Raw genomic sequence first — 24474 nt, 5'->3', positions numbered from 1 at the left:
ATTGTGTTAATTAATATTATTTTGAACGTCCTCTGTGAAGTAAACATTTTAATAGACAAAATTTATTTAGCAAATTTCAACATTTGAGGGTTTTGTTCCAAGTACTTTTAACAAAGAAAAAAACTCAGTTTCTCACGTAAAGAAGTGTTTCCTTTTTTCTTAATAATAGGCTTTTTTTTTACAGTTACCCACACTTTTTTTCATGCATTTCTTGGCTCATATATTTTTAAAATTGTTTTGCATTAAATGAAGAGGCATATTCATCTGTTCTTTTGTTGAGGGAGGGCGGTGTTTTGGGGGTTAGCTGAAATCTTAGGGTGAGATTTTTCTGCCCAGTTACATCTGAAATAGTTGTTTAGACTAACTCTAGAATGAAATGCTAGAATGAAATGCCTGTTTCTTGATTGATTGTAAAGTAGACCTTTAAACTAGGTTGGATGAGCTGCATGCAGTGTATTTCTTTACACTGAAGAGAGTCTAACAGGGTAATTGGTTCATCTGTAAATGAATATATTAGAAAAATCTTCAGATATGATAGATGCATCCATTTGCCACTGTTTTCCATCTGTCTCTCTATTTTTCATATTTCTTATGCCTCTTATATCTTATTGTTTATCTTATTCTCCTAATTGCTTCTCCAGGCAAAGTGTCTGAAGTCCGCTGGATCCTAATTTCTTATCTGAACATCATCTGAAAGGAAACATGGAAAACCACACCAAGGTAACTGAATTCATTTTGGTTGGGTTCAAATCTCATCCAGGATCGCAACTCCTTCTCTCTGTTCTCTTCTCAACAATGTATATTGTCACTGTGGTAGGAAATACCTGCATGATCCTCATCATCAGAATGGACTCCAAGCTGCACACTCCCATGTACTTTTTCCTAGAGAACTTGTCCATCTTGGACATCTGCTATTCCTCTGTCATCACTCCCAAAGCAGCACTGACACTTTCACTGGGCAGAAGAACCATTTCCTACAATGGCTGTGCATCTCAAATGTTCTTCTTCTCTCTCTTTGGAACTACAGAAGCCTTCTTCCTTGCTGTGATGGCTTATGATCGCTTCACTGCCATCTGCAATCCACTGCTGTACAAAATTGTTATGAATAAAAGACTTTGTGTTTTCATGGTGGTGGGCTCTTATCTGTCAGGCTGCATCAATTGTACCATCCAGACAGGCTTTACATTCAGTTTGTCCTTTTGTGGGCCCAAGGAAATAAACCACTTCTTCTGTGATGTTCCTGCAGTGATGCATGCCTCCTGCTCAGACACACTTGTCAATGAAACAGTAATGCTGGCTCTATGTGGATCAATTATTGTGAGCACTGCCTTGGTGGTTTTTATCTCCTATGGTTATATAATCATCACTATTGTCCAAATGCCTTCAGCTGAGAGCAGGCGCAAGGCCTTCTCCACTTGCTCTTCTCACATGCTGGCTGTTAGCTTGTTCTTTGGGACTGTTTTCTTCATGTATGCTCAGCCTGGGGCCACATCTTCACCTGACAAAAGCAACACCATCTCTATCCTCTATACTATTGTTATTCCCATGCTAAACCCTTTCATCTACACCCTCCGAAACAAGGAGGTAAAAGGGTCTCTGAAAAAACAGTTAAAAAGGAAAAGATTTTTTTAGTACCTTTACTAAGGATGATAATCACTACAGTGTCCAATTCACTACAGACACATGTTTAGAATGTAAAGCAAGGGACATCAAGGGACATCAGGGCTTGCTTTCAAGAGTCTTTTGTGATTATAGATGATCAGTGTCATGGACGAAAGCAGGAGGTATAAAAAGAAATCTAGGAGAATTAGATCAGATGAAGGTGTGGATTCATTTAACCAGATTTAGACTGGATTTACAATCCATCTGACCTGTAATATAGAGTCCTTTTATAACCATTCAGAAGGCACAAACATTTTAAAGCCATAATTAATCCAATTGTGTAATAGACATCTAAAATAGGACATAAAACTAGGACTCTGTCAGTACCTTATTTCTATGCATTGGAACACAGCCAGTTCAGGCGGAGACATTCTCACTGTAAACACGCAAAGATAAATTAGGCCAATCAAGAGTGAACTGAATGATTTATTTGTCCTGGACTCCTCATTTTTTAACCTATTTTTTTTTCAATTTTGCTTTTAATCACTTCTCTTAGAAATGAGTGGAACCAATGAAACTTGGGTTCCAACCATCAACCATTGATGGGTGATTGAAATCTTGTGTCTGAAGTGCTCTCTAACAACATCAACAACAAAAGTAATATATAGCCAAATTCTGGTTCCATGTGTTTGTGTGCATGCTTGTGTGAGTGTTTGTAACAGGACGGGAGCTATTTCTCTGTGGTAGATAAGCTTGTAACAACACAACCTGACATAGTATGAAGATAATATGTTTAAGTTCAACTTTACAGCTGCTTGCAGTGGTTCAAAATTCTAGTAAAAAATGCACATTTCAAAAAATACCAACTTGAAACTTTTGCATCAAGGGTCTGAAGCATGACCTCTTGAGTTATCATGTAAGTACTATCCCACCAGAAGACTGCTCAGTTCTCATTATGTTACAACAAAGATAAATGCCAGGGCTGAATAAGAAATCAGAAATTACCTTTCAGAGAAAGTAATTCTTTAAATTAATTATTTGTTCACTTCCTACTCAAAAGAAATAATATCACTTTAAAATAAATGAATCATTATCCACAGTTACCTCTTTCTCTCTTTTGATATAAAAGGAATCTATGCTCAAATGCAGATGCCTATATTTCCATGCAAACATAATCATCCTAAATTGATGGAGAAAATAATTCTGTGTAGACCATGTACCATAGGTATTTCTATGAGCATTTTCTACTGGCCACTATTGTAATTTCAGTGCACACTTGTCATCCAAAGGATCTAAACTAGTAGAAAACATCTGTAAACTGTGTATTTAAAGACATTGGGATGGAATGCAGCTCCACTTTCAGATATCTATGTTCAGGTACAATGGAGATCTCTGCACCTGAACGTTAATATTTTCTAGCAAGCTATTTGGCTCACCCTGCTATAGACAAGTCTCAGGCAGGGGTTCTTTCTAGTTACCACTACATTTGGTAGTTAAAAAACATTAAGTGCTATGCACATTTTATGCCATTTGACTTACTTAGACAATTTTGAGGCTGTTTAATTTAATAATACAGATAGTGATTGTACACACAAATCCTAAATACTACTTCAGTCAAAATTATGAGGTTGGTATTTTCAGAAATCTCATTTTTGGTGGATCCTCAGCCAAATACTAAGCTGTTGGTCTAAACCAAACAGTGGTTAACAGTATCTAATCCATTTCAAGTCACAGTGCTGTGAAGGAGAAGGATGCTAATCAGTATGTAAGATCTTAGCTGGGACATATATATTCAAATGTCAGAAGAAAAGGGCAGTTAAAACTTCTAAAGGGGCTTTGGTGCAGCTAAATGATGGAGTTTAACCTGCTGCGTATTACAATTATATGAACCAGGGAGACTTCTCTTAAAAAAAGAGTCATGTATCAAAGAAACTTCACAGATTGTTCCACTAGGACTCAGAAGGTGTCCTTTTGATCTATCAGAAGTCTGCTTGGCAAAGGCAGGTTCCTCCTATGTGGTCATGAAACAGCTGCTCTATCTCTAGTTATCTAAATGATATATGAATCTAACCAACCTCACCATAAAGACTCTTTTCACAGTGAAAGGAGAGAGACAGTTTCTCATAAGAGTGAGTCACTTCCATCGTCAAATGTATCTGGAAACAGTTGCTAGACTCTAGAGGACTTTTTTTTTCCTCAAATCTGAAGATATAAACCTTATAATGCTGACTAGAACTTTCCTTCAAGACACTCTCATAGTCCCTATGTAGAACTTTCATTAAAGAATTAAAACTCAGATATTACTCTAGAGTTTGCGAAGGCCAGGAAGGGTAGGCACAGGATTCGTCTTGTCTTTAGATAACATTCCAGTGCAAATGCATCATAGTGGTGCTTTGTCATGAAGTAACAGAGATATGGAAGTTAGGGAATAAAAGAATAAAACCACATCAAAGCTCCAAGTTCAGTCAAAACAGTGAAGGGAGACTTCAGCCTCTTTAAAGTCAAGGACTTATTAAAAATGCTTAAAGTAGAAATGTATGATTCACTTCCTTTTTTCTCTTTTTTCAATATACCAAAAAGTTATGTACCTTCCCTAATGTAACTGTACAGCTTTCACTAATAGTTAAAGAAAAGACATATGCATGGCCAGGAATACATATGTAGCACACAATTTAAACAGTCAGCTTTTCTGATGGGTTGAATTCTCCTGTAAAGGTACTCTTAGAATCATAGAATAGCCCAAGTTGGGAGGGACCTTGAAAGATCTGGTCCAACCTTTCATGGGAAAGGGAGCGTAGATGAGATTATGTAGCACCCTGTCCAATTGCATCTTGAAAACTTCCAGCAAATGGAGACTCCACCACATCCCCTCTCTGGAGGTTGTTCCAGATAATGATTGTTCTTACTGTAAAAAATTTCTATATTATGTCAAGACAAAACCTCTCCCAGTGCAACTTGTGCCCATTGCCGCTTTTCTTCTCCATGTGACTCCTGAAGAGAGAACCTCCATCCTCTTTGTCACCTCTTAAATACTGTGACGAGGTCCTCCCTGAGCCTTCTCTTCTCCAGGGAGAAAAGATGTAACTCCTTGAGTCTTTCCGCAGGGGCAGGTTCTCAAGCCCTTTGATCATTGCCCTTTTCATTGCCTATTAAAAGAAGCTCAATTATGAATGTAGACTAGAAAACTAACATTTAAAAACATGGAGAGTAAGTAGGTATAAAATTAAGACAACTGAATTAAGAAAAAGAAATGTAGTTATCTACATGATATAGAAACATCAAGAATGCAATTTCAAATAATAGACATCCAATATATCTCAATGAAGTAAAGGTAAACATTCAGCTCACCTTGAAGGAAAAGCTTATAGGCTGGTAAATTTCTCCCAGAATTTCACTGATCATATGGACTAGATCTGAAACATTAGGTGCTTAGAACAGGTTCCACTGTCCTGGTTTCATCTGGGATAGAGTTAATTATCTTCCTAGTAGCTGGTATAGTGCTGTGTTTTGCATTTTAGTATGAGAATAATATTGATAACACGCTGATGTTTTGGCTGTTGCTAAATGCTGTTTACACTGGTCAAGGACTTTTCAGCTTCCCATGCTCTGCCGGGTGCATGAGAATCTGGGATGGGGCACAGCCAGGATAGTTGATGCAAACTGGCCAAAGGGCTATTCCATACCATATGACGTCATGCTCAGTATATAAACTGGGGGGTGTTGGACCGGGGGTAGTGGTCACTGCTCGGGGACTGGCTGGGCATTGGTTGGTGGGTGGTGAGTGGTTGTGTCACAGTTTTTTTTTCCCTTGGGTTTTGTTCCTCTCCCACTCTCTTGTTGTTTTTCTTCTAATTACAATTTTGTTGTTGTTGTTTTTGTTCCAATTATTAAACTGTTCTTACCTCAACCCATGAGTTTTCTTACTTTTGTTCTTCCGATTCTCTCGCCCATCCCACTCGGGGGAGGGGAGGGTGAGTGAGTGGCTCTGTGGTGCTGGGTTGCCGATGGGGGCTAAACCACAACAGTTCTTTTTTGGTGCTCAACATAGTACCCAAAGGGTTTGAGATAATAACAGATTAACCAGAGAGTGTTAAGGAATTTAGATCTGTTAACAGTTGCGGGCCACAATATCGATTCATCTGTTGTCGATATTGGTTTACCTGATCTGCACCATGCTCATTCTTTTGCTGTTCATGTTAAAGATCAGTGTTGGTTTTTGCAGTTTGCTGTGCTCTGCTTTAATTGGTGATGTTTTGCCTGTGAGATTTGTTATTAAAACAGTGACCTTAGGTTTGCTTTGGTATCTAAGTTTCAACTGAAACCATTACTGTACGTCGGGCACCACCTTATGGAGATAATTAGCAACTATACTTCTTCCTCTGAGAGGTTTTTTATGGAGGAAATACAGAATGACACCTTTGCTATCTTCTTCGACAATGCTTCCTCCTTCATTACAATAACTTTTCAGTATCTTGAACATCCTTGGGTAGTTAAGATAGATAGATAGATCTATTGGTATTTCTTGGGAATACTGTTTTGGTTTTGTCTAAGGTTAGTAAGCAATTTAAGAATATCATCCAGAGATCTGCCCCAAGGCCGGATAGTTATGAGTGGCAGGGTGTGAGGGACAGCACAAGCAAATGCCTAGGACGGTGGGCGCCTCCTGTGTTTTGGACCTTCACCCCTGAACAAGTGCAGAATCCTGAAAACTTAGTAGAATATTTGGAAAAAGTATGTTGTCACCCTGGCGATTCTAAGGAGGTACAAATCACTGCAGTGTGCTGGGGCCTGGCCCATGCCTACCGAGCCCTGCTCAACACTATTCAGAACCCTCAAGGATCTGGTGACAAAACAACAGACACCATGGCTACTCCAGCCCCCCCTGCGACAGGCACTGCAGCTGCTCCAGCCCCCCCCTGCGACAGGCACTGCAGCGGCTCCAGCCCCTGCTGCGACAGGCACTGCGGCTACTCCGGCCCCCCCTGTGACAGGCACTGCGGTCACTCCAGCCCCCTCTGCGACAGGCACTGATGTCACTCCAGCCCCCCTGCGACAGATAATGCAGTTCAACCAGGGAACCAACCTGTGTCAGTATCAGTCGCCCCTATACACAAGAGGAAATCCTGGAAGCGAAAGTCAGCTTGTTTAGAAAGGGAAGATGAAAGAGCAGGGCCATCACAAGGAGAGGAAGAGGAAGAACTTGTGGATGAGCTAGAAACTACCCAATCCCTATCCCTGAGTGAGCTGCGAGATATGCGAAAAGATTTCAGTCGTTGTCCAGGCGAGCACGTTGCCACCTGGCTGCTCCGATGCTGGTATAGCGGGGCCAGTAGCCTGTAATTAGAGGGTAAGGATGCCAAAGAGCTGGGATCCCTTTCTAGGGAAGGGGGCATTGACAAAGCGATTGGAAAAGGGGCACAAGCCCTCAGCCTCTGGAGGCAACACCTGTCAGCTATGAAGGAAAGATATCCCTTCAAGGAAGATGTTGTATATTGCCCTGCCAAATGGACCACCATGGAGAAAGGTATCCAGTAGCTGAGGGAATTAGCCGTGTTGGAGGTGATTTGCGGTGACCTGGACGACGAGCGGTTACCCAAAGATGCAGGTGAGGTCCAGTGCACACAACCCATGTGGCGGAAGTTGGTACGGAATGCACCATTGTCGTGTGCCAACTCATTGGCAATACTGACCTGGAAAGATGGGGAGGGTCCAACAGTGGATGAAGCGGCTACTCAGCCCCAGGAATACGAATATCTCCTCCTCCCTTGTCTCGGTTGTGGAGAAACTGTCCCGGAAGGTCCAGCGACTCAAAGAAGATAGGTCCTACTTTCCACCTGTCCAGATCAGTATCTCAGCTATTAAGAGTCAGTGTTCCTCTGCTCAAGAGAGAGGATATAGAGGGTACACACCACGGGGCACCCTCTGATTTTACCTGCGTGACCATGGAGAGGACATGAGGAAATGGGATGGAAAACCTACCTCGACCCTAGAGGCACGGGTACGTGAGTTGCAAGGAAAAACAATCACACAAAGGGGGTACTTCCAGGAAAATTGCTGCTCCAGTTTCCAGTGGACAGTTCCCCAGACAGAGTGAAAGGGCTGATCTTACTCCTGATTTTAATGAAGGAGCTCCTGACTTGTATATACAAGAAATGGGTAATGAATATTATGACGAGGATTAGGGGGGCCCTGCCTCCAGCCAGGTGGAGGAAAGGGACAACCGGGTTTACTGGACTGTGTGGATTCAATGGCCTGGCACATCAGACCCACAGGAGTATAAGGCTCTAGTAGACACCGGTGCACAGTGTACCCTAATGCCATCAAGCTATAAAGGGGCAGAACCTATCTGTATTTCTGGAGTGACAGGGGGATCCCAACAGCTGACTGTATTGGAGGCCGAAGTGAGCCTAACTGGGAATGAGTGGCAAAAGCACCCCATTGTGACAGGCCCAGAGGCTCCGTGCATCCTTGGCATAGACTACCTCAGGAGAGGGTATTTCAAGGACCCAAAAGGGTACTGGTGGGCTTTTCGTATAGCTGCCTTGGAGATGGAGGAAATTAAACAGCTGCCTACCTTACCCCATCTCTCGAAGGACCCTTCTGTTGTGAGGTTGCTGAGGGTTGAAGAACAACAGGTGCCAATTGCTACCACAACGGTGCACCAGAGGCAATATTGTACCAACCAAGACTCCCTTATTCCCATCCATAAACTGATTCGTCGACTGGAGAGCCAAGGAGTGATCAGTAAGACTCGTTCACCTTTTAACACTCCTACATGGCCAGTGAGAAAGTCTAATGGAGAGTGGAGACTAACAGTAGACTATCGTGGCCTGAATGAAGTCACGTCGCCGCTGAGTGCTGCTGTGCCGGACATGCTGGAACTTCAATACGAACTGGAGTCAAAAGCAGCCAAATGGTATGCTACAACTGATATGGCTAATGCGCCTTTCTCAGTCCCTTTGGCAGCAGAGTGCAGGCCACAGTTTGCTTTCACTTGGAGGGGCGTTCAATAGACTTGGAATCGATGGCCCCAGGGGTGGAAACACAGTCCTACCATTTGCCAGGGACTGATCCAGACGGCACCGGAACAGGGCGAAGCTCCAGAACATCTGCAATACATTGATGACATTATTGTGTGGGGCAATACAGAAGAAGAAGTGTTTGAGAAAGGGAAGAATATAGTCCAAATCCTTCTGAAGGCCCGTTTTGCCATAAAACAAAGTAAGGTCAAGGGACCTGCACAGGAGATCCAGTTTTTAGGAATAAAATGGCAAGATGGACATCGTCAGATCCCAAAGGATGTGATTAACAAAATAACAGCCATGTCTCCACCAACTAGCAGAAAGGAAACAGAAGCTTTCTTAGGCGTTGTGGGTTTTTGGAGAATGCATATTCCAAATTACAGTCCAATCGTAAGCCCTCTCTACCAAGTGACCCGGAAGAAGAACGATTTCAGATGGGGCCCTGAGCAACAACAAGCCTTTGAACAAATTAAACGGGAGATAGTTCATGCAGTAGCCCTTGGGACAGTCCAGGCAGGGCAAGATGTAAAAAATGTGCTCTACACTGCAGCCGGGGAGAATGGCCCTACCTGGAGCCTCTGGCAGAAAGCACCAGGGGAGACTCGAGGTCGACCCCTTGGGCTTTGGAGTCGGGGATACAGAGGATCCAAGGCCTGCTGTACTCCAACTGAAAAAGAGATATTGGCAGCATATGAAGGGGTTCGAGCTGCTTCAGAAGTGGTTGGTACTGAAGCACAGTTCCTGTTGGCACCCCGGCTGCCGGTGCTGGGCTGGATGTTCAAAGGGAGGGTCCCCTCTACACATCGTGCAACTGATGCTACATGGAGTAAGTGGGTTGCACTGATCACACAACAGGCTCGAATAGGAAACCCCAATCACCCAGGAATCTTGGAAGTAATTACAGACTGACCAGAAGGCAACGATTTTTGAATATCACCAGAGGAGGAGGTGACGTGTGCTGAGGAGGCCCCACTGTACAACAAACTACCAAGAAAGGAGAAGCAATATGCCCTGTTCACTGATGGGTCCTGTCGTCTTGTCGCAAAACATCGGAGATGGAAAGCTGCTCTGTGGAGTCCTATACGACAAGTTGTAGAAACTGCTGAAGGAGATGGTGAAATGAGCCAATTTGCAGAAGTAAAGGCCATCCAGTTGGATTTAGACATCGCTGAATGAGAAAAGTGGCCAGTGCTCTATCTTTCTACTGACTCATGGATGGTGGCAAATGCCCTGTGGGGGTGGTTACAGCAATGGAAGCAGAACAATTGGCAGCGCAGAGGCAAACCCATCTGGGCTGCATCATTGTGGCAAAATATTGCTGCCCGAGTGGAGAACCTGGTTGTAAAAGTACGTCACGTAGATGCTCACGTACCCAAGAGTCGGGCCACTGAGGAACATCAAAACAACCAGCAGGTGGATCAGGCTGCTAAGACTGAAGTGGCTCAGGTGGATCTGGACTGGCAACATAAGAGTGAATTATTTATAGCTTGGTGGGCCCATGACACCTCAGGCCATCAAGGAAGAGATGCAACATGTAGATGGGCTCATGATCGAGGGGTGGACTTGACCATGGACACTATTGCACAGGTTATCCATGAACGTGAAACATGCACTGCAATTAAGCAAGCCAAGCGGTTAAAGCTTCTGTGGTATGGAGGGCGATGGCTGAAATATAAATATGGGGAGGCCTGGCAGATCGATTATATCACACTCCCACAAACCCGCCAAGGCAAGCGCCATGTGCTTACAATGGTGGAAGCAATCACCGGAGGGCTGGAAACATATCCTGTGCCCCATGCCACTGCCCAGAACACTATCCTGGGCCTTGAAAAGCAAGTCCTAGGGCAACATGGAACCCCAGAAAGAATTGAGTCGGACAACGGGACTCATTTTCGAAACAACCTCGTAGACACCTGGGCCACAGAGCATGGCATTGAGCAGGTATGTCACATCCCCTATCATGCACCAGCCTCCGGGAAAATCGAACGATATAATGGACTTTTAAAGACTACACTGAGAGCAATGGGTGGTGGGACATTGGTGGGACCAATGAACTAAATGGTATGATGTTTACTGCTATATAATACTGCATGTCATCAGTTTTATGGTTACTGTACACCGTATCAATGGTATTTCAGTAAGAATCACACAGATTAATGAAGAATGAGCTTTGATGAAACCAAGCAAAGTGCAGCAGTGATGGAACCAGAACTGGCTTTGACATGCAACAGTCCAACACCACACACCATCTCTCCTGCCCTGAAAGACCGTTATGACAGATGGAGCCCAAAGTCATGGACTAAATGAACTCAACGGACATTTTAGAGGGATGGCCCATATACCAAGGGAATGATATCTGTGTGTATATATATCAAAAGACAGGAAAAGGGGTGGTGATTAATTGGAATGTATTGGAAAGGGTAGAACCTGGGCATGACATAGATGGTATAGAATAAGGGGTGGATACTGTCCTGGTTTCACCTGGGATAGAGTTAATTTTCTTCCTAGTAGCTGGTATAGTGCTGTGTTTTGCATTTTAGTATGAGAATAATATTGATAACACACTGATGTTTTAGTTGTTGCTAAGTAAGGTTTACACTAGTCAAGGACTTTTCAGCTTCCCATGCTCTACCAGGTACACAAGAAGCTAGGAGGGGGCACAGCCAGGATAGTTGATCCAAGCTGGCCAAAGGGCTATTCCATACCATATGACGTCATGCTCAGTATATAAACTGGGAGGAGTTGGCCTGGGGGTAGCAGTTGCTGCTCGGTGACAGGCTGGGCATTGGTTGGCGGGTGGTGAGCGGTTGTATCACTGTTTTTTTTCCCCCTGGGTTTTGTTCTTCTCTCGCTCTCTTGTTGTTTTCCTTCTCATTACAATTTATTATTTTTGTTGTTGTTGTTGTTGTTGTTCTAATTATTAAACTGTTCTTATCTCAACCCACGAGTTTTCTTACTTTTGCTCTTCCGATTCTCTCCCCCATCCCACTCGGTGGGGGAGGGTGAGTGAGCGGCTGTGTGGTACTTAATTGCCGACTGGGGCTAAACCACAAAAGGAAGTTCTTGCCAGTTTAGGGACCTTAGATCTGGATAGAGTTCTGAGACTAATTAAGGCTCATACGGGGCTAGTGAGCAGAGAAACTGGGAGCAGGTTCTGAGACACACAGCTGTCCTTGATTTCATTTTGCCCTGCTGTTAGTCCCTGTCCCCCTGACCTTTCCTCATGGGAGGTGGTGCACATTCCTCTGAACTCTCTCCTTTCTTTCTTCAGGATCCTTCAAATCTCCCAAATCTTAGAGACGAACACTGTATAATGTATTACGACCTGTAGAAATCACTTTTACAGAGTAGAAAGGGAGTTAAATGAATAAAGAAAACCCTAGATTAAACTTCTAGGACAAGATGTCTCTCCAGTATATTGTTTTCCTAAGAGCAATTTTGAATTCCTGGTTCCTTAGGCAATAGATGACCGGGTTGATGATGGGTGTCAGGACAGCGTATACCACAGAAACCAGTTTGTAGGAGCTGAAGGAATCAATAGGCTGGGGCCTGGCATAGATAAACAGGGAGGCTGTATAGAACACTGTGACCACTAAAAGGTGAGAGGCACAGGTAGAGAGGGCCTTGTGACGCCCCTGGGCTGAGGGGATGCCCAAGACAGCAGAGATGATGCACACATAGGAGGCCATAATCACAATGAGTGGTACAAGAAGGATGAGCAGGGCCAGTAGGAAATCCATAAGCTGAGCTACTGATATGTTGGTGCAGGCTAGCTTCAGTAGGGGGGAGACATCACAAAAGAAGTGGTTGATCATGTTGGGCCCACAGTAGGTCTGACGTGAAATGAAGTAAACCTTCCCTGTGGAAATCAGGAAGCCACTCATCCAGGAACCAATGGCCAGACGGGCGCAAAGATTGTGATCCATGATGACTGAGTAATGCAATGGGTTGCAGATGGCCACGTAGCGATCGTAGGCCATGACAGCCAAGAGAGTGCACTCACTGCAGGCCAATGCCAGGAAGAAGAATAGCTGAGCCATGCAGCCTGTGAAGGAGATGCCTTGTCTCTTTGTCACCAAGCTCACAAGCACTTTGGGCACTGTGACGGAGACGTACCAAATCTCCAGAAAGGAAAGATTGCCCAGGAAAACATACATTGGCTTGTGTAGCTGGAGATTTGTCCAAACAAGCACAACAATCATTGCATTTTCTGTCACTGTAAGCACATAAGCCAGGAAGAACATAAAAAAGAGCAGAAGCTTGATTTCCTGTTTACCTGGAAAACCAACCAGAATGAATTCAACCACATGGGTCAGGTTATCGGTGGGGGAGGCTGAGCGAGCGGCTGTGTGGTATGTAATTGCCAACTGGCGCTAAACCACAACAACATAGGTGCCATGTTCACTTTGGCTTGACTTAGGGAACATGGGACATCAATTGGCATTGCTGGATGTCAAACAGGACTGATAGGAGTCCTGTACCTGCTAGGAAATCCAAGGTAACTGAAAGATCACTAAGATCCTACATCTAGGCTACTGGAGCAAGTGCCATCCTCAGATTTGTGAAGTTAAGTGCCTTATTGTCAAATGTCTCTGTAAGTCGATTAGGTCAATGTAATTCCCTCCCGCTACCTGCCCACCCCCAATTTTCAGTCCACAGCTAGGATGTCTGTGCAGCTGCAGCACTCAGGAGATAACCATGTCCTTGTGAAGGGTTTAACCTGTGATAACCTTCTGGATGTCACATGAGGCTGCTCATGGCTTCCACCACAGTCAAAGTAAGATGTGCTAAGCAGAGCCTACATTGCTGCAGGAATGACTGAAGCTTTGATATGGTCTCAGTCCTCCAGCCTTATCTCATCCTTTTCCTGCATTTTTCCTGCAGATTTCATGCATTTCCATGCAGACTTCATGCATTTCCATGCAAGCCTTTGCAGACACCATGATCACGTGTTCCCTGTTAAGGTACTTCCCTGAGAGAATGTCCTTAAGGAACAAGTATGTTTTCTCCCCCAGAGGCAACTTGTCAATTTCTCCAAGGAATTCTTGCCTCTTAAGAGGGATATTGCATGCAGGTGCAGTAGAAATAACACTTCTTGCTACAGGAGGAAAGGTGTAGACATAAGAGCTTTTCAATCAGTGATAGTTACATGGTCAGAAAATTATTTTGTATTTCCAAAGAAAGAGGAGGTGTGCTTAGGTAATGCCTCTCTTTCTTCCACTACCTGCTCAACAAGAATCCTGTCTTCCCATAGTCTCCCAGTGTCAAGATCTTATCTTTTCCTTCCTCTCACATAGGTGTGCCTGGTGAAGGGATGGATGACAAGCCTCTGGAGTCAACTGCGTAATCCATTTTCTATGGATTCTGCACAGTTCTAACTTTCTCTGGTGTATGTTGGAGTATGGTGTGCTGTCTCTGTTTACTATTTATTATTTTTATTTTTCATTATAATACTGTCTTAGTAGGGTCTTAAAAAGCTGGGAACTTAGGGGAGTCCTTTTCAGTTAAAAGCAGAAACAGAATTCTCCAAGACATTCCTGAAAATTGTATCCCTGGGAAACATTTCTTGAAACACTGTTTCTATATTTATTTGTTTTGGTTTATTTCTTTTTAAGTGGAAGTGCTCCCTTCGCCAAGCAAGCAAACCAATACACAAAAAGAAATAATGCAGTAACTGGACAGACAGAGTAGTGAGAAATCAAGCTCTAAGGGACAGAAGAGATGACAAGGAAAGAGCGGAAGGGAAAGAAAAACTGTAGGTGGGAGCATGGGGACTGAACAATCATTTGGTTCACTTGGCTTGTGTCTGAGATATGTATTGACACGGGATTAGTGGGGGGATTCACCAGTCTGAGTGGTTTGCAATGTGAACATCCTCAGCTGAGACTGAGGTCTTGTTTTGTTATCTAAAATAAGAAATGGGCACTCCTTGAGGGTCATTCATTTGATTCTACAAATGATCAGAAAATTCATGCTCAGTAATGACCTGCTCCTCTCCTGTGAAGAAGGCAGATCAACCTGTTGAAAAGAACTTTCTGATAGCCATCAGCTGTAAAATCCCCATGTCTCCATGTCCCCATGCTCCACCCCAGAACATCCGCGGCTCTGTAGCACTGCTTTGATTCAACTTCTGGGGTAATTATTCCTCAGATTCTTGAGCTGCATTGAATCAGGGATTTGTGGTCTCAAAGGAACTTTCAGGAAGTTCACATTCACTCATTCTGGAATCTGAAATTAGTTACACTGTGTTGCTTAATGTGCAACCTCCACTTCAAGGACACCTTAGATTAGCTTTTACTGCAGTAACAATATCATCTTGGAGCATCTCCCTATGTTTAAAATTCATCTCTCTACGTCTCTCTCTCACACACTCACACCCAAACACAGTTCATCCAGATCTCTAACTAGAGAGCCGTCTTTCTCTCTGTTGGTCACTGTGTCTAAACTTAGAATCAAATAGAAAAATTGCACTACGAGAGAATTTGACTCTTCCAGACACCTACTTTAAGCCCATTGCCATGTCTTCTTTGGGTTGATAGTTTTTTTAACCTGTTCTTAGACACCTGCATTCATGGCAAGAGCAACTTTTCCCCAAGCTCTCTTTGTACGAGTTTTACTATAATTTCTTCCCTATAATGATAGTGTGAAGGATCTTGTCCTGTCCAAGGGGACAAAGGGAATTGTGATGTCCATTTTTAGCAGCAAAAATCATGTTTCATTAGTAAAAGATCTAGCACACTGCTCCCTTCAGCTATTTAAGAAGGGGAAGTGGGTGTTTTCAGGTGGGCTTCTACAAAGTATTTTTCCATCTCTCCAATGTCTCTAAATTGAAATTGGAAGGGATCTCTGGAGATGATCCAGTCCAGCTCCAACTCCAACACGTTCTGGAGGTGTTTGTTTCTTTTCTTAGCTGGTCAAGATAGTTAAAATTGTTGGGCATAGGCAATCCCTTCTTTGATGTGAAGGGAGGTAAATGGGAGCAAACAGTGCATTCTGCTCAAAAACATCCCAGTATGCTTTGATTGAAAGAGAAGCAGATATTGCTATACCCTCTTCCTGAGAGGAAGATGGGTCACAGCTAAGGAATCATTTTTTATCTTTAGTTTAAAGGTAGTGTGGGATCTTGGTGACCCAAGGTTTCTCTACACAAGCACTTCTAGAAGCCCTACTTTCCAAGAAATACAGATGTATAGGGCTAGATCTGAAGAGGGCCATCAACTCAGCTTTCCATATCTATTTTTGTTTCTGCACCCTAGCTCATGTTGGAACTAGATCAGTTGTGCATGTCACCTTCAGCCTGTAACATTTTCACTTCTCTTCTCCAGATTTTTCAGCTGTACACCTGCTCACTGGGGAGAACCACACTTCCCCAGATGAATTTGTACTCCTGGGACCACCCCTGTGTGCAAGTTCTCATTTTCTTGTTTATCTTGGTAATCTATACTGCAGCTGTGGTGGGAAATACGGGACTGATCACAATCATCGTCAACAATCCACAACTTCACACTGCAACTATGTACTTCTTCTTTGGTAATATTGCCTTCATAGATGTCTATTATGCCAGCAGTGTTGCCCCAAAATTCCTGGTCAGAGCACAAAGGCATTTCCTATAATGGCTGTGCAACTCGGTTTTTCTTTGGAGGACTCTGTTTCTACTGAATGCTTTCTTCTTGTGACAATGTCTTACAACTGCTTCACCCCTATCTGCAATCCTCTGCTCTACCAGACTATCATGTCTCAGAGGGTGTTACCTGCTGGTTCTGGTTTCCTGCCTTTGTGGCAGTTTAAACACTGCAGTACACACCATTTTAATCTTTCAGCTGAACTTCTGTGGGTCCAACGAGATTGATCACTACTTTTCTGAGCTCCTACCACTCCTAGAGTTCTCCTGCAGTGAAACTTATGTCAATAAGATTGTGCTGTTCTCTTTCTCCTCTTTCTTTATTATCACTATGCTATGTGATACTGGTGTCCTACTGCAACATTATCTCCACCATGCAGTGATCTCCACGAGAAGTGAGGATCACTTCTCAGGCAGGCAGGGGAAAAGCCTTCTCTACTTGTGCTTCCCACTTTATGGCAGTAGCACTGTATTTTGGCACAACGTTCGAAATATATGCCATTCCTTCTGTTTCCTCTTCACCAGACCAGATCAAATTAGTGTCTATGTCATACTGTCTTTTCGTCCTCATGTTAAACCCCATCATCTCTAGCCTGAGGAACAAAGATGTGAAGGATTTCCTGAATAAAACACTAGAAAGGAAATTATTCTAAGGGATTACACCTATTAAGTCACATGCTTTCAAAGAAAGCATTTTCAGAAGCAGCCAGAAGCAAAGAGGAACAAAGCAAAGTCTCATAATGGATTTTTCTAATCAAAGCTCAAGTTCTTTGTTCATCTCATTTTGAAATTTTTCCTCATAATTTCAAGCATATTTTCCTCAAAATTAGTGTGCAAAATACTGCTGCATGTTTTCTTGAAGTCACTTCTGAAAGTGAAGTAGGTTTAACCACTACTACAAGTGCATCAGTACAACTAGAAGGTTGCTGATACTTTGTCATGAAAAGATGATTTTGAGAAGCTTGCAGCCTAAAGAGACATTAGACGACAATTTCTTTCAGTTCATTTGATGTGGAAACATAGGAGAAGGGGGCAATTCCTGCTACGTCCCTCTGCATCTCTTTTATGGCACCTAATATGGTGCCTGTGGGTGCAGGAGGAGATAGAGAAAAAAAGGAGGTGGAGAGAAGAGAAAACATCTGAACTTCAGTGGTTTTGATGGAAAAACAAATCAACAACAGTTACAGGCAACAGGTGGTTTTTCTGAGAGGTAGCTATATATACCATTTCTCTCTTCTTCATGACAAACAGCAGTAAAATATTCCACTACTTTGTTTTTTCAAAGATGTAACAATAATTTTGGGGGTTTATTGTTAATTGCAGAACCAGTGCAAGGACTTTTCTGTACTTGTATATCTACTACTCTTTAATTACTCCCTGGTTGTACAATATCAGTATCTGAGACTGTGCCTCTACTGAAGGTCTTTGATTCATCCAGATTTCTGTTTGGAACATTTGGTATGTTTAAGTGGGGAGTCAAACTATCATCTAGTTTTCTAAGTTAACAAAAGTAATCTCACTTCAGTTAAGTCCCTGTTGCTCACATGCTAGGCTTATACTGTTCCTTTATGCTTCAGAGAGAATTGGTCCACAGAAAAGGAAAACGAGGCCTAGGATAGACCAGTACAGCTTCAAGCCGTGCAGTCTAGCTGCAGTGAGTTTAATCTATTGGGTTCTGGAAAACTGAGCTTGCAGAAGAGAGAAAAAATAGCAAAGATGACAAATACACAACTGAAAGAGAAAGGAATTGCCAAAAACTATTTCTGTTACCAGAAATTGCAATTGGTGAACACCACAAGTGCTTTTCCAAAAATGTATTCTTTCTTTGATTGTTCTTTTGGAGGTAACACAATAGGAAGTAGCACTAAATGCTGTACTGATTTTAAGGGTGTATAACTGTTTGATACAAATGAATCTTCCACCAAATCAAGTTAGACTAGTATTCCTAAGCAAATAAAATCTGAGCATTAAATATTTTTGGGGCATTTAACTAAGCCAAAAATAGATTGCTGAAATTTATGGGGTAATGTTCTCCTGGATTTGCAATAGGAATCATATTGATATTCTCCATATGAACTGCTGAAAAAATGGATTTTTATTTTTCTATTTACTTAATGACTTATTCATTTTTCCCCCTGAAATATATTTCTAGGAAGAAGCAAATCCAAGAAAATTGCACAGGCTAGCAGCTATGACACAGGGCCTAAAAGAGAACTCTAGCCTTCTTGAGCAGCAGCAGGAGTCAGACGGATGGTACCAAAATGGTATTGCACATTCGTATTTTGCCACCTCTATTGGCCCCTTTTAAGAAACGGAAGGTAGGTAAATAAAATTTAATTCTGAGAAACATAAAGTTCAAATTTATATTATCTGTTTACATCTAGATTCTATGAGATTACTTCATCTGAAGCAGTCATGTACAATACTTCTACAATAAATTTAACACTTCTTAAAATCACTACTCTTCTAATAAGTTAGTTATTTAGATGACTGTTCTGTGGAATTGCCTGTTTCTCTCTAATAGCCATACAGAAAAGCTAGGCAGCTGCCTCGGATATGAATGTTAACAATGCATAATATACAGTAAGCAATATTTACTATATATACTTAGAACAAAGAAAAAATCACTATTTCTCTTTATATAAATTCAGTTAATTTGTTTTTTCTTAGATTAAGGTGATCATGAATATGAATATAAATATGAGCTTACGAATATAAATATGACCCCATAAATTAGAACACAACAGAAGCCAAATCCTCTGGATTTGGCTGGATAAAATAAAGATGACTGGATAAAAAATCCTCTGGATTTGGCTGGATAAAAAAAAAAGGACAATCTGCTTTCTTTTAATCACGAGAATGGTTGAGTTAACTGAACAATTGGCTTCATTGGTACATCTGAGTTCAAAGGAAGTTAGAGTCATTTTAATTGCAGTATTGAAATTTTCAAAACTAAAACTTCTTTGGAAATAAAAAGAGATCAGAAGCTATACTGAATTTCCGCTTGGTTATTCATTTACTATGATCTTTTCCACTTTCACCAGTTCCCATTTCAAAAAGGAAAAGGAGAAGGTGGAAGGGGGAAATTTAAATTTGTTCCTTGGGTTTATTTATTTATTTTCTTTTATTAATTCTACAGATAAATGTAACTTGTGGCAATAATATGGAAAAAGGAAAGTAATGTATTATGTTTACATATCATGATATATATGCACAGGTATATACATTATGTGTATATATATGTGTGTATTATTTATATGAAGGAATTTATATGAACACACTTACATGAATAAATACTTGGCTCTTTTTACCTCTCACTTGAGGTAGAAAGCAGAATTAACTCCAACATTAACTCAACTTTATTCTGTTACCTTTTGTTCATCAGGCACCTGCCATGGAAAATTGCTGTGTGGTGACTAAGTCCGCATTGATGGGGTTCAAAATCAGCTAGAACTGCAGATCTTTCTTTCATGGTCTTCCTACTGCTGTATGTCACCATGCTCTTGGGAGAGAATGCCATGACTGTTATCATTCGTATAAACACTCATCTATTACCAAACAACCATGTATTACTTCCTCAAGAACCTCTCCATCTGGGACCTCTGCCACTCTGCCATTGCCACTCCTTGGACTGCTTCTTTGCTGAGGGGCAGGCCATTTCCTACAGTGGTTGATTAGCCCAGCTGATGTTGTTTCCTCTCTTTGTCACCAGAGAGTACTTCCTCATAGTGGGCACAGCTTATGACTGCTTCATGGCCATTGGTAACCCACTGTTCTACCTCACCAAGATGTTAAAAAGGATGTCATCAGCTTGCATTGGCATCCTAAACCTGTGGCTATGCCAACAGCATTCTACAGACTGCAGTTCTGTATGGGCGGCTAAATGAACCACTTATTTTGTCATGTCCCAGCTGCTATGATTTCTACCCTTTAAAGGCAATTTAATTGTGTCCATCAGCATGGCAGTGATATTCACCTCATACACATATGTTATCTCCACTACTCTAAAGTCTGAGAAAAGTCTGAGTAAAATGGGCAGCAAGCCAGGGAAGACCCATCAGTTGGGGTTCATCTATCTCAATGCAGGTATTTATAATACAGACATCTCTGTCTGGACTTGTTTAAAATTACCCTTGTATACATAGACTTACTGTAGGATAAACTTTCAGGTTCTATAGCAAGCAAGTGCAACTCTGGCAAGCAGATGAGGTGAACAAAAAATAGGGCTGCTTCCTTTTCTGCAATACATTTTGGGTGTAATGTGGACATCTTCAAAGGACAATCTGAGAAACTACAGACCATTCGACTTCCTCACTTCTGTTTCTGGGAAAATCATGGAATAATTCTTGGAACACACTTTTGGTCACATGAAGAAGAAGGTGACTGGGAGCAGTCATCATAGATTTACCAAAAGTAAATCATTCCTGGCCAACCTATATCTGTCATGAAATCACTGGATTTGTGGATGAAGGAAGAGCAGCAGATGACATCTACATTAATTTTAGCAAGACATTCAACACTCTTCCATCGTATTGTAGCCAAGTTATGACTTTACAGTCTGGATGGATAAAAAGGCTGGTTGGATTATCAGGCTCAGAGAGTAGTAGTCAATGGGCCATACTCACCTGGAGTGGTCAATGGGTCTACTCTACCCTGAAATACTGCAGGAGGAGGTGAAGGAGTGTTTACCCACTAGGTTTACAGATGACACCAAACTGGGGGAGGGGGAGAGGGAGGGGAATGACACTCAAGGGCATAGAGTGGCTGGAAGAATTGGCCAATAGGAACTGCATGAAATTCCACGAGGATGTAAACAAATGCAAATTCCTGCATGTGGCAAGGAATAATCCCTGGCAATGACAACAAGCAGGGGACTGACTGGCTAGGTAGAAGCTCTGCAGAAGAGGATCTAGTAGTCTTGGTAAGTCTTGGCAAGCTGAACATCAGTCATCAGAGTGGCCCGGCAGCAAAGCAGCTCAGCTGTATTCTGGGCTGTATAAACCGCACCATAGCCAGTAAATCGAGGGAAGTGTTTATTCCCTTCAACTTAGCATTCATTAGACTGCACCTACTTTGAGCAGGAGGTAGTACTTCAGATCTCCTGAGGTCCCATCCAACATAAACTACTCTATGAGTCTATAGAAGGTAAGGATAGGATTCATGTGCCTGTATGTCATTAGGTATTGATATTTTAGGTGCCCCAGAGTATCATACCTGGCTTCCTGCTCCCACTAAGGAGGAGTATAATTTAACATATGTCTTGTACATAAGTGTCAAATACCCTAAGCCATATAAAATATTACTGTATGCCCATGTTTAGACATCTCGCTTGCTCCTTTAGTGTATTCCAGGCTAATCATGGTAGTTTTCTTTCTAGTCAAGGGATAGTCACTAAATACAGTCCATGGATTCTGAGAAGTAGTCAATCTCATTGTAATGTACTCATTCAAAACAGAACAGCTAAAGGAAATTGTAGATTACTAGGTCATGTAAATATATAACTAGAGGAGCCAAATCCTGCCTATTGTAAGTTTAAACTAGTGCTTTCCCCGTGGCACAGATTCTGTGTGGATCTGATTTGCTTATCAGTTCCCAAAGTAAAGGTTCTTGTACTGCAACTTTGGTCTAGTTGAAATAAATGAAAGCAGTGTCACTGACCACAGGAGGAATGTTTTTTTTACCTCTCATGTTGGAGAATGAGGAGCAACTCAACATACAGAACTCAAATTGGTCCCTAAAGGGAGAGAGATTTATTTTTCCCATGCAACAGAAGAGGAAACAGTACTCTCCTAGCCTTGTCTAATTCTTGGTCTCTCACTTCCATAGAAAACTATTTCTTTTTTTTTAATATGAAACTTCATTTTTTCCTGCAAATTTCTATTTTCATGCTTTAAGACATTTTTCCTATGACATTTCTTTTTCTTTTCATCAGCTATTTAGAACAAGCATCACGAAAAAAAATAGGCTGGTATGTTCATCTTCACCCTTGTCTCTCAAGTAAGTAGTGTTTTGTGTTTTAGCATTTATGTTAATGCACATTTATTATAGAAATAGCTTTTCTCACTGTCAGTCCTTCCTTCCTTTCTTCCTTCCTTCCCTTCTTCCTTCCTTCCTGCCTTCCCACGTGTTACTTTTTCACTTTTTTATCATTTCCCTTATTTCCTTTCTTCCTTCTTCTTCAGAGTCGGGTACTATGAGATTACTTTCCCCTAAGTGTATGTATCTACATCAATACCAACAGCACAGCCCCTTTCCATAGTTTATCTCTATTGTTAATGTCTCTGCTGTCAACCTCTCTTTGAATACAATTCACCTGAATTATTTTAAAGTCTACTTCAGGCGATTCATGCTATGGAGAGGGAATCTTCTGCAGAATTCATTGATTAAAATCTGTATTTAATATTTGGTTTGGTGAAACTCCTCTTATGAGTAAAGTTTATCTACCTTGAAATTGACCTCACATGAGACTTTCCCTGCCTGTGACTTACAGTAGAGCAGGCTGTTATCAAATCTCTCTGACAGTTTCTCCTATGTAGAGGTTGATGGTTCATCAGCACCATAATGTTTTTGAATACAGTGGGCAAAGTTTTGTCTAATTAAGGAACGGAATCAGACCTTCTGATCCCAAATTGAACTAACCTGACGAGAATTGCTTGTAATTTTTTGGTAATCACATGTCTTTAATTGAGAAGTAAAAAAAATCACATTGTTTAAGAAATATTGCACACAAATATTTAGTTCTAGAACATACAGTCCTACACATACACATATCTATCTATATTCACATATAAAGTATGAAATACTTTTGCTTTTATTCCTCTTCATAGCTATGCATATAGATAGACAGAGATATGGAGGAACAATAGAATATTAAAGTGGACAATTAAGAAGTCATGGGAAAAAACAGTCTTCCTACCATGGAAATAATGTAGGTATGTTCAATCTACACTCTGTTAGTACAGCATATCCTTTTCTGTCTGCCCAAATCTGATACTAGAAACATGTATCTAATACATACATAGAAAGAAAGATTATTATCAGCTAGACAGTGTTGATATGTTGGTATAAGCATAGATGAATGGATAGCTAAATGTGTGTGTGTGTGCTCTCATAGCACATTTGTGAAAGGGATTAAACTTGCAGTTTACTACAAATATAGCATAATAGATGCATGTAAGATTTAACAAGCTATCTGCATGTGAAACGGTGAGTTTTTGCATTTATGTTGGTTGTGTCTAATCATGGGATTTCTGTCACCTCACTTAAACCATCCAGAAGATAGGTCAGAGTCATTGTAGCTAGTCTTAGTGGCTCAATACAGTTACTAAAAATAAATGCCTTTTGCAGGTTATCCAAGACATCTGCACAGTGCCTCTAAGTTTCTTATACCCTTAAGTTTCTACACCCTTCAGAAGCAAGAGATAAAAGCTGTGTGGCATAATCTTCATCATCCCTCATGGCAACAAAAATGTATTTTTAGGCAATCCTTGCTATCTCACTTCTTAATCATACCTAGCAACAGAAGAGGAATTCAGGTACTTAAACACAGGCATCTCTAGTGCTATTTTAGACCTTTTGTGGTATTCTGCATGGCCTTCAGTCCTGCTCTGGAAGGACACAGATCTTCTGCAGGTCCCGTGTTATATCTGCCAACTCCAAGTGAGTGGCTAAGATACCACTGGCAGCTAAAGTTCCACTCACTCTATATAGGTGCCTGAATATCACCATGAGTGTCTAAAGTGGAGTAACTTATATGCAATGCTAGCTGTTTAAGCTCTGATTATAGTCATATAATTCTACATAATAAAGTGGAAGTGTAAGCCATATAGATAACAGTGTCCAGAAATATTTAACCCATTCCTAACTAGAACCCTATATAAGGCCAGATGTATCACAGTTTAGAGTCATGGATTGTATTAATTAGGGATTTGATTTGCTGGTCCATGCATAGGCTCTTAGTGATGTTTTGAGAGGGTCTTTGTTCTCCACCTGGCAGGTGTCATTCCAGAAGGTTCTGAATGTCCTGCAGTTTCTGTGTCCTAATTTTTTGCTCTGTATGAATGACCAAAATAACTACCGCACGCAAAAGACATTACATGTGTCCATGGACTCATATATGGACACTGAAGGTGGGATTCAAGAGCCTAAACGCAGCCACAGGAAAGCATTTAAGATGTGCTAGAGTGTTTCACAAATTCCTAACAGATATGACACAGAACCTATGGAAAT

The 24474-nt window shown here is 41.6% G+C and overlaps 2 protein-coding genes and 1 pseudogene across 2 annotated transcripts; 2 read left to right on the top strand and 1 right to left on the bottom strand.

Moving 5' to 3' along the window:
- The first annotated feature begins 696 nt into the window (after positions 1-696).
- Positions 697-1632, top strand: LOC140662439 (olfactory receptor 9S13-like). Its single transcript, XM_072885886.1, has one exon. It carries the CDS (start codon positions 703-705, stop codon positions 1630-1632), a length of 930 nt encoding a protein of 309 aa, XP_072741987.1. The 5' UTR covers positions 697-702.
- A 2893-nt stretch (positions 1633-4525) lies between these two features.
- Positions 4526-14949, bottom strand: LOC140662650 (olfactory receptor 6B1-like). The gene is made up of 3 exons (XM_072886218.1): positions 14923-14949; positions 12046-12997; positions 4526-4569 (listed from the first exon to the last, which is right to left on the bottom strand). The coding sequence occupies exons 1-3, from the start codon at positions 14947-14949 to the stop codon at positions 4526-4528; spliced, it is 1023 nt and encodes a 340-aa protein (XP_072742319.1).
- A 1048-nt stretch (positions 14950-15997) lies between these two features.
- LOC140662649 (olfactory receptor 5AP2-like) lies at positions 15998-16898 on the top strand (annotated as a pseudogene).
- The last annotated feature ends 7576 nt before the right edge of the window (positions 16899-24474 follow it).

The sequence above is a fragment of the Ciconia boyciana genome, chromosome 22, assembly GCF_034638445.1.
Source record: "Ciconia boyciana chromosome 22, ASM3463844v1, whole genome shotgun sequence".
Lineage (NCBI taxonomy): Eukaryota > Metazoa > Chordata > Aves > Ciconiiformes > Ciconiidae > Ciconia > Ciconia boyciana.
This window is presented reverse-complemented; position numbering and strand designations above follow the sequence as displayed.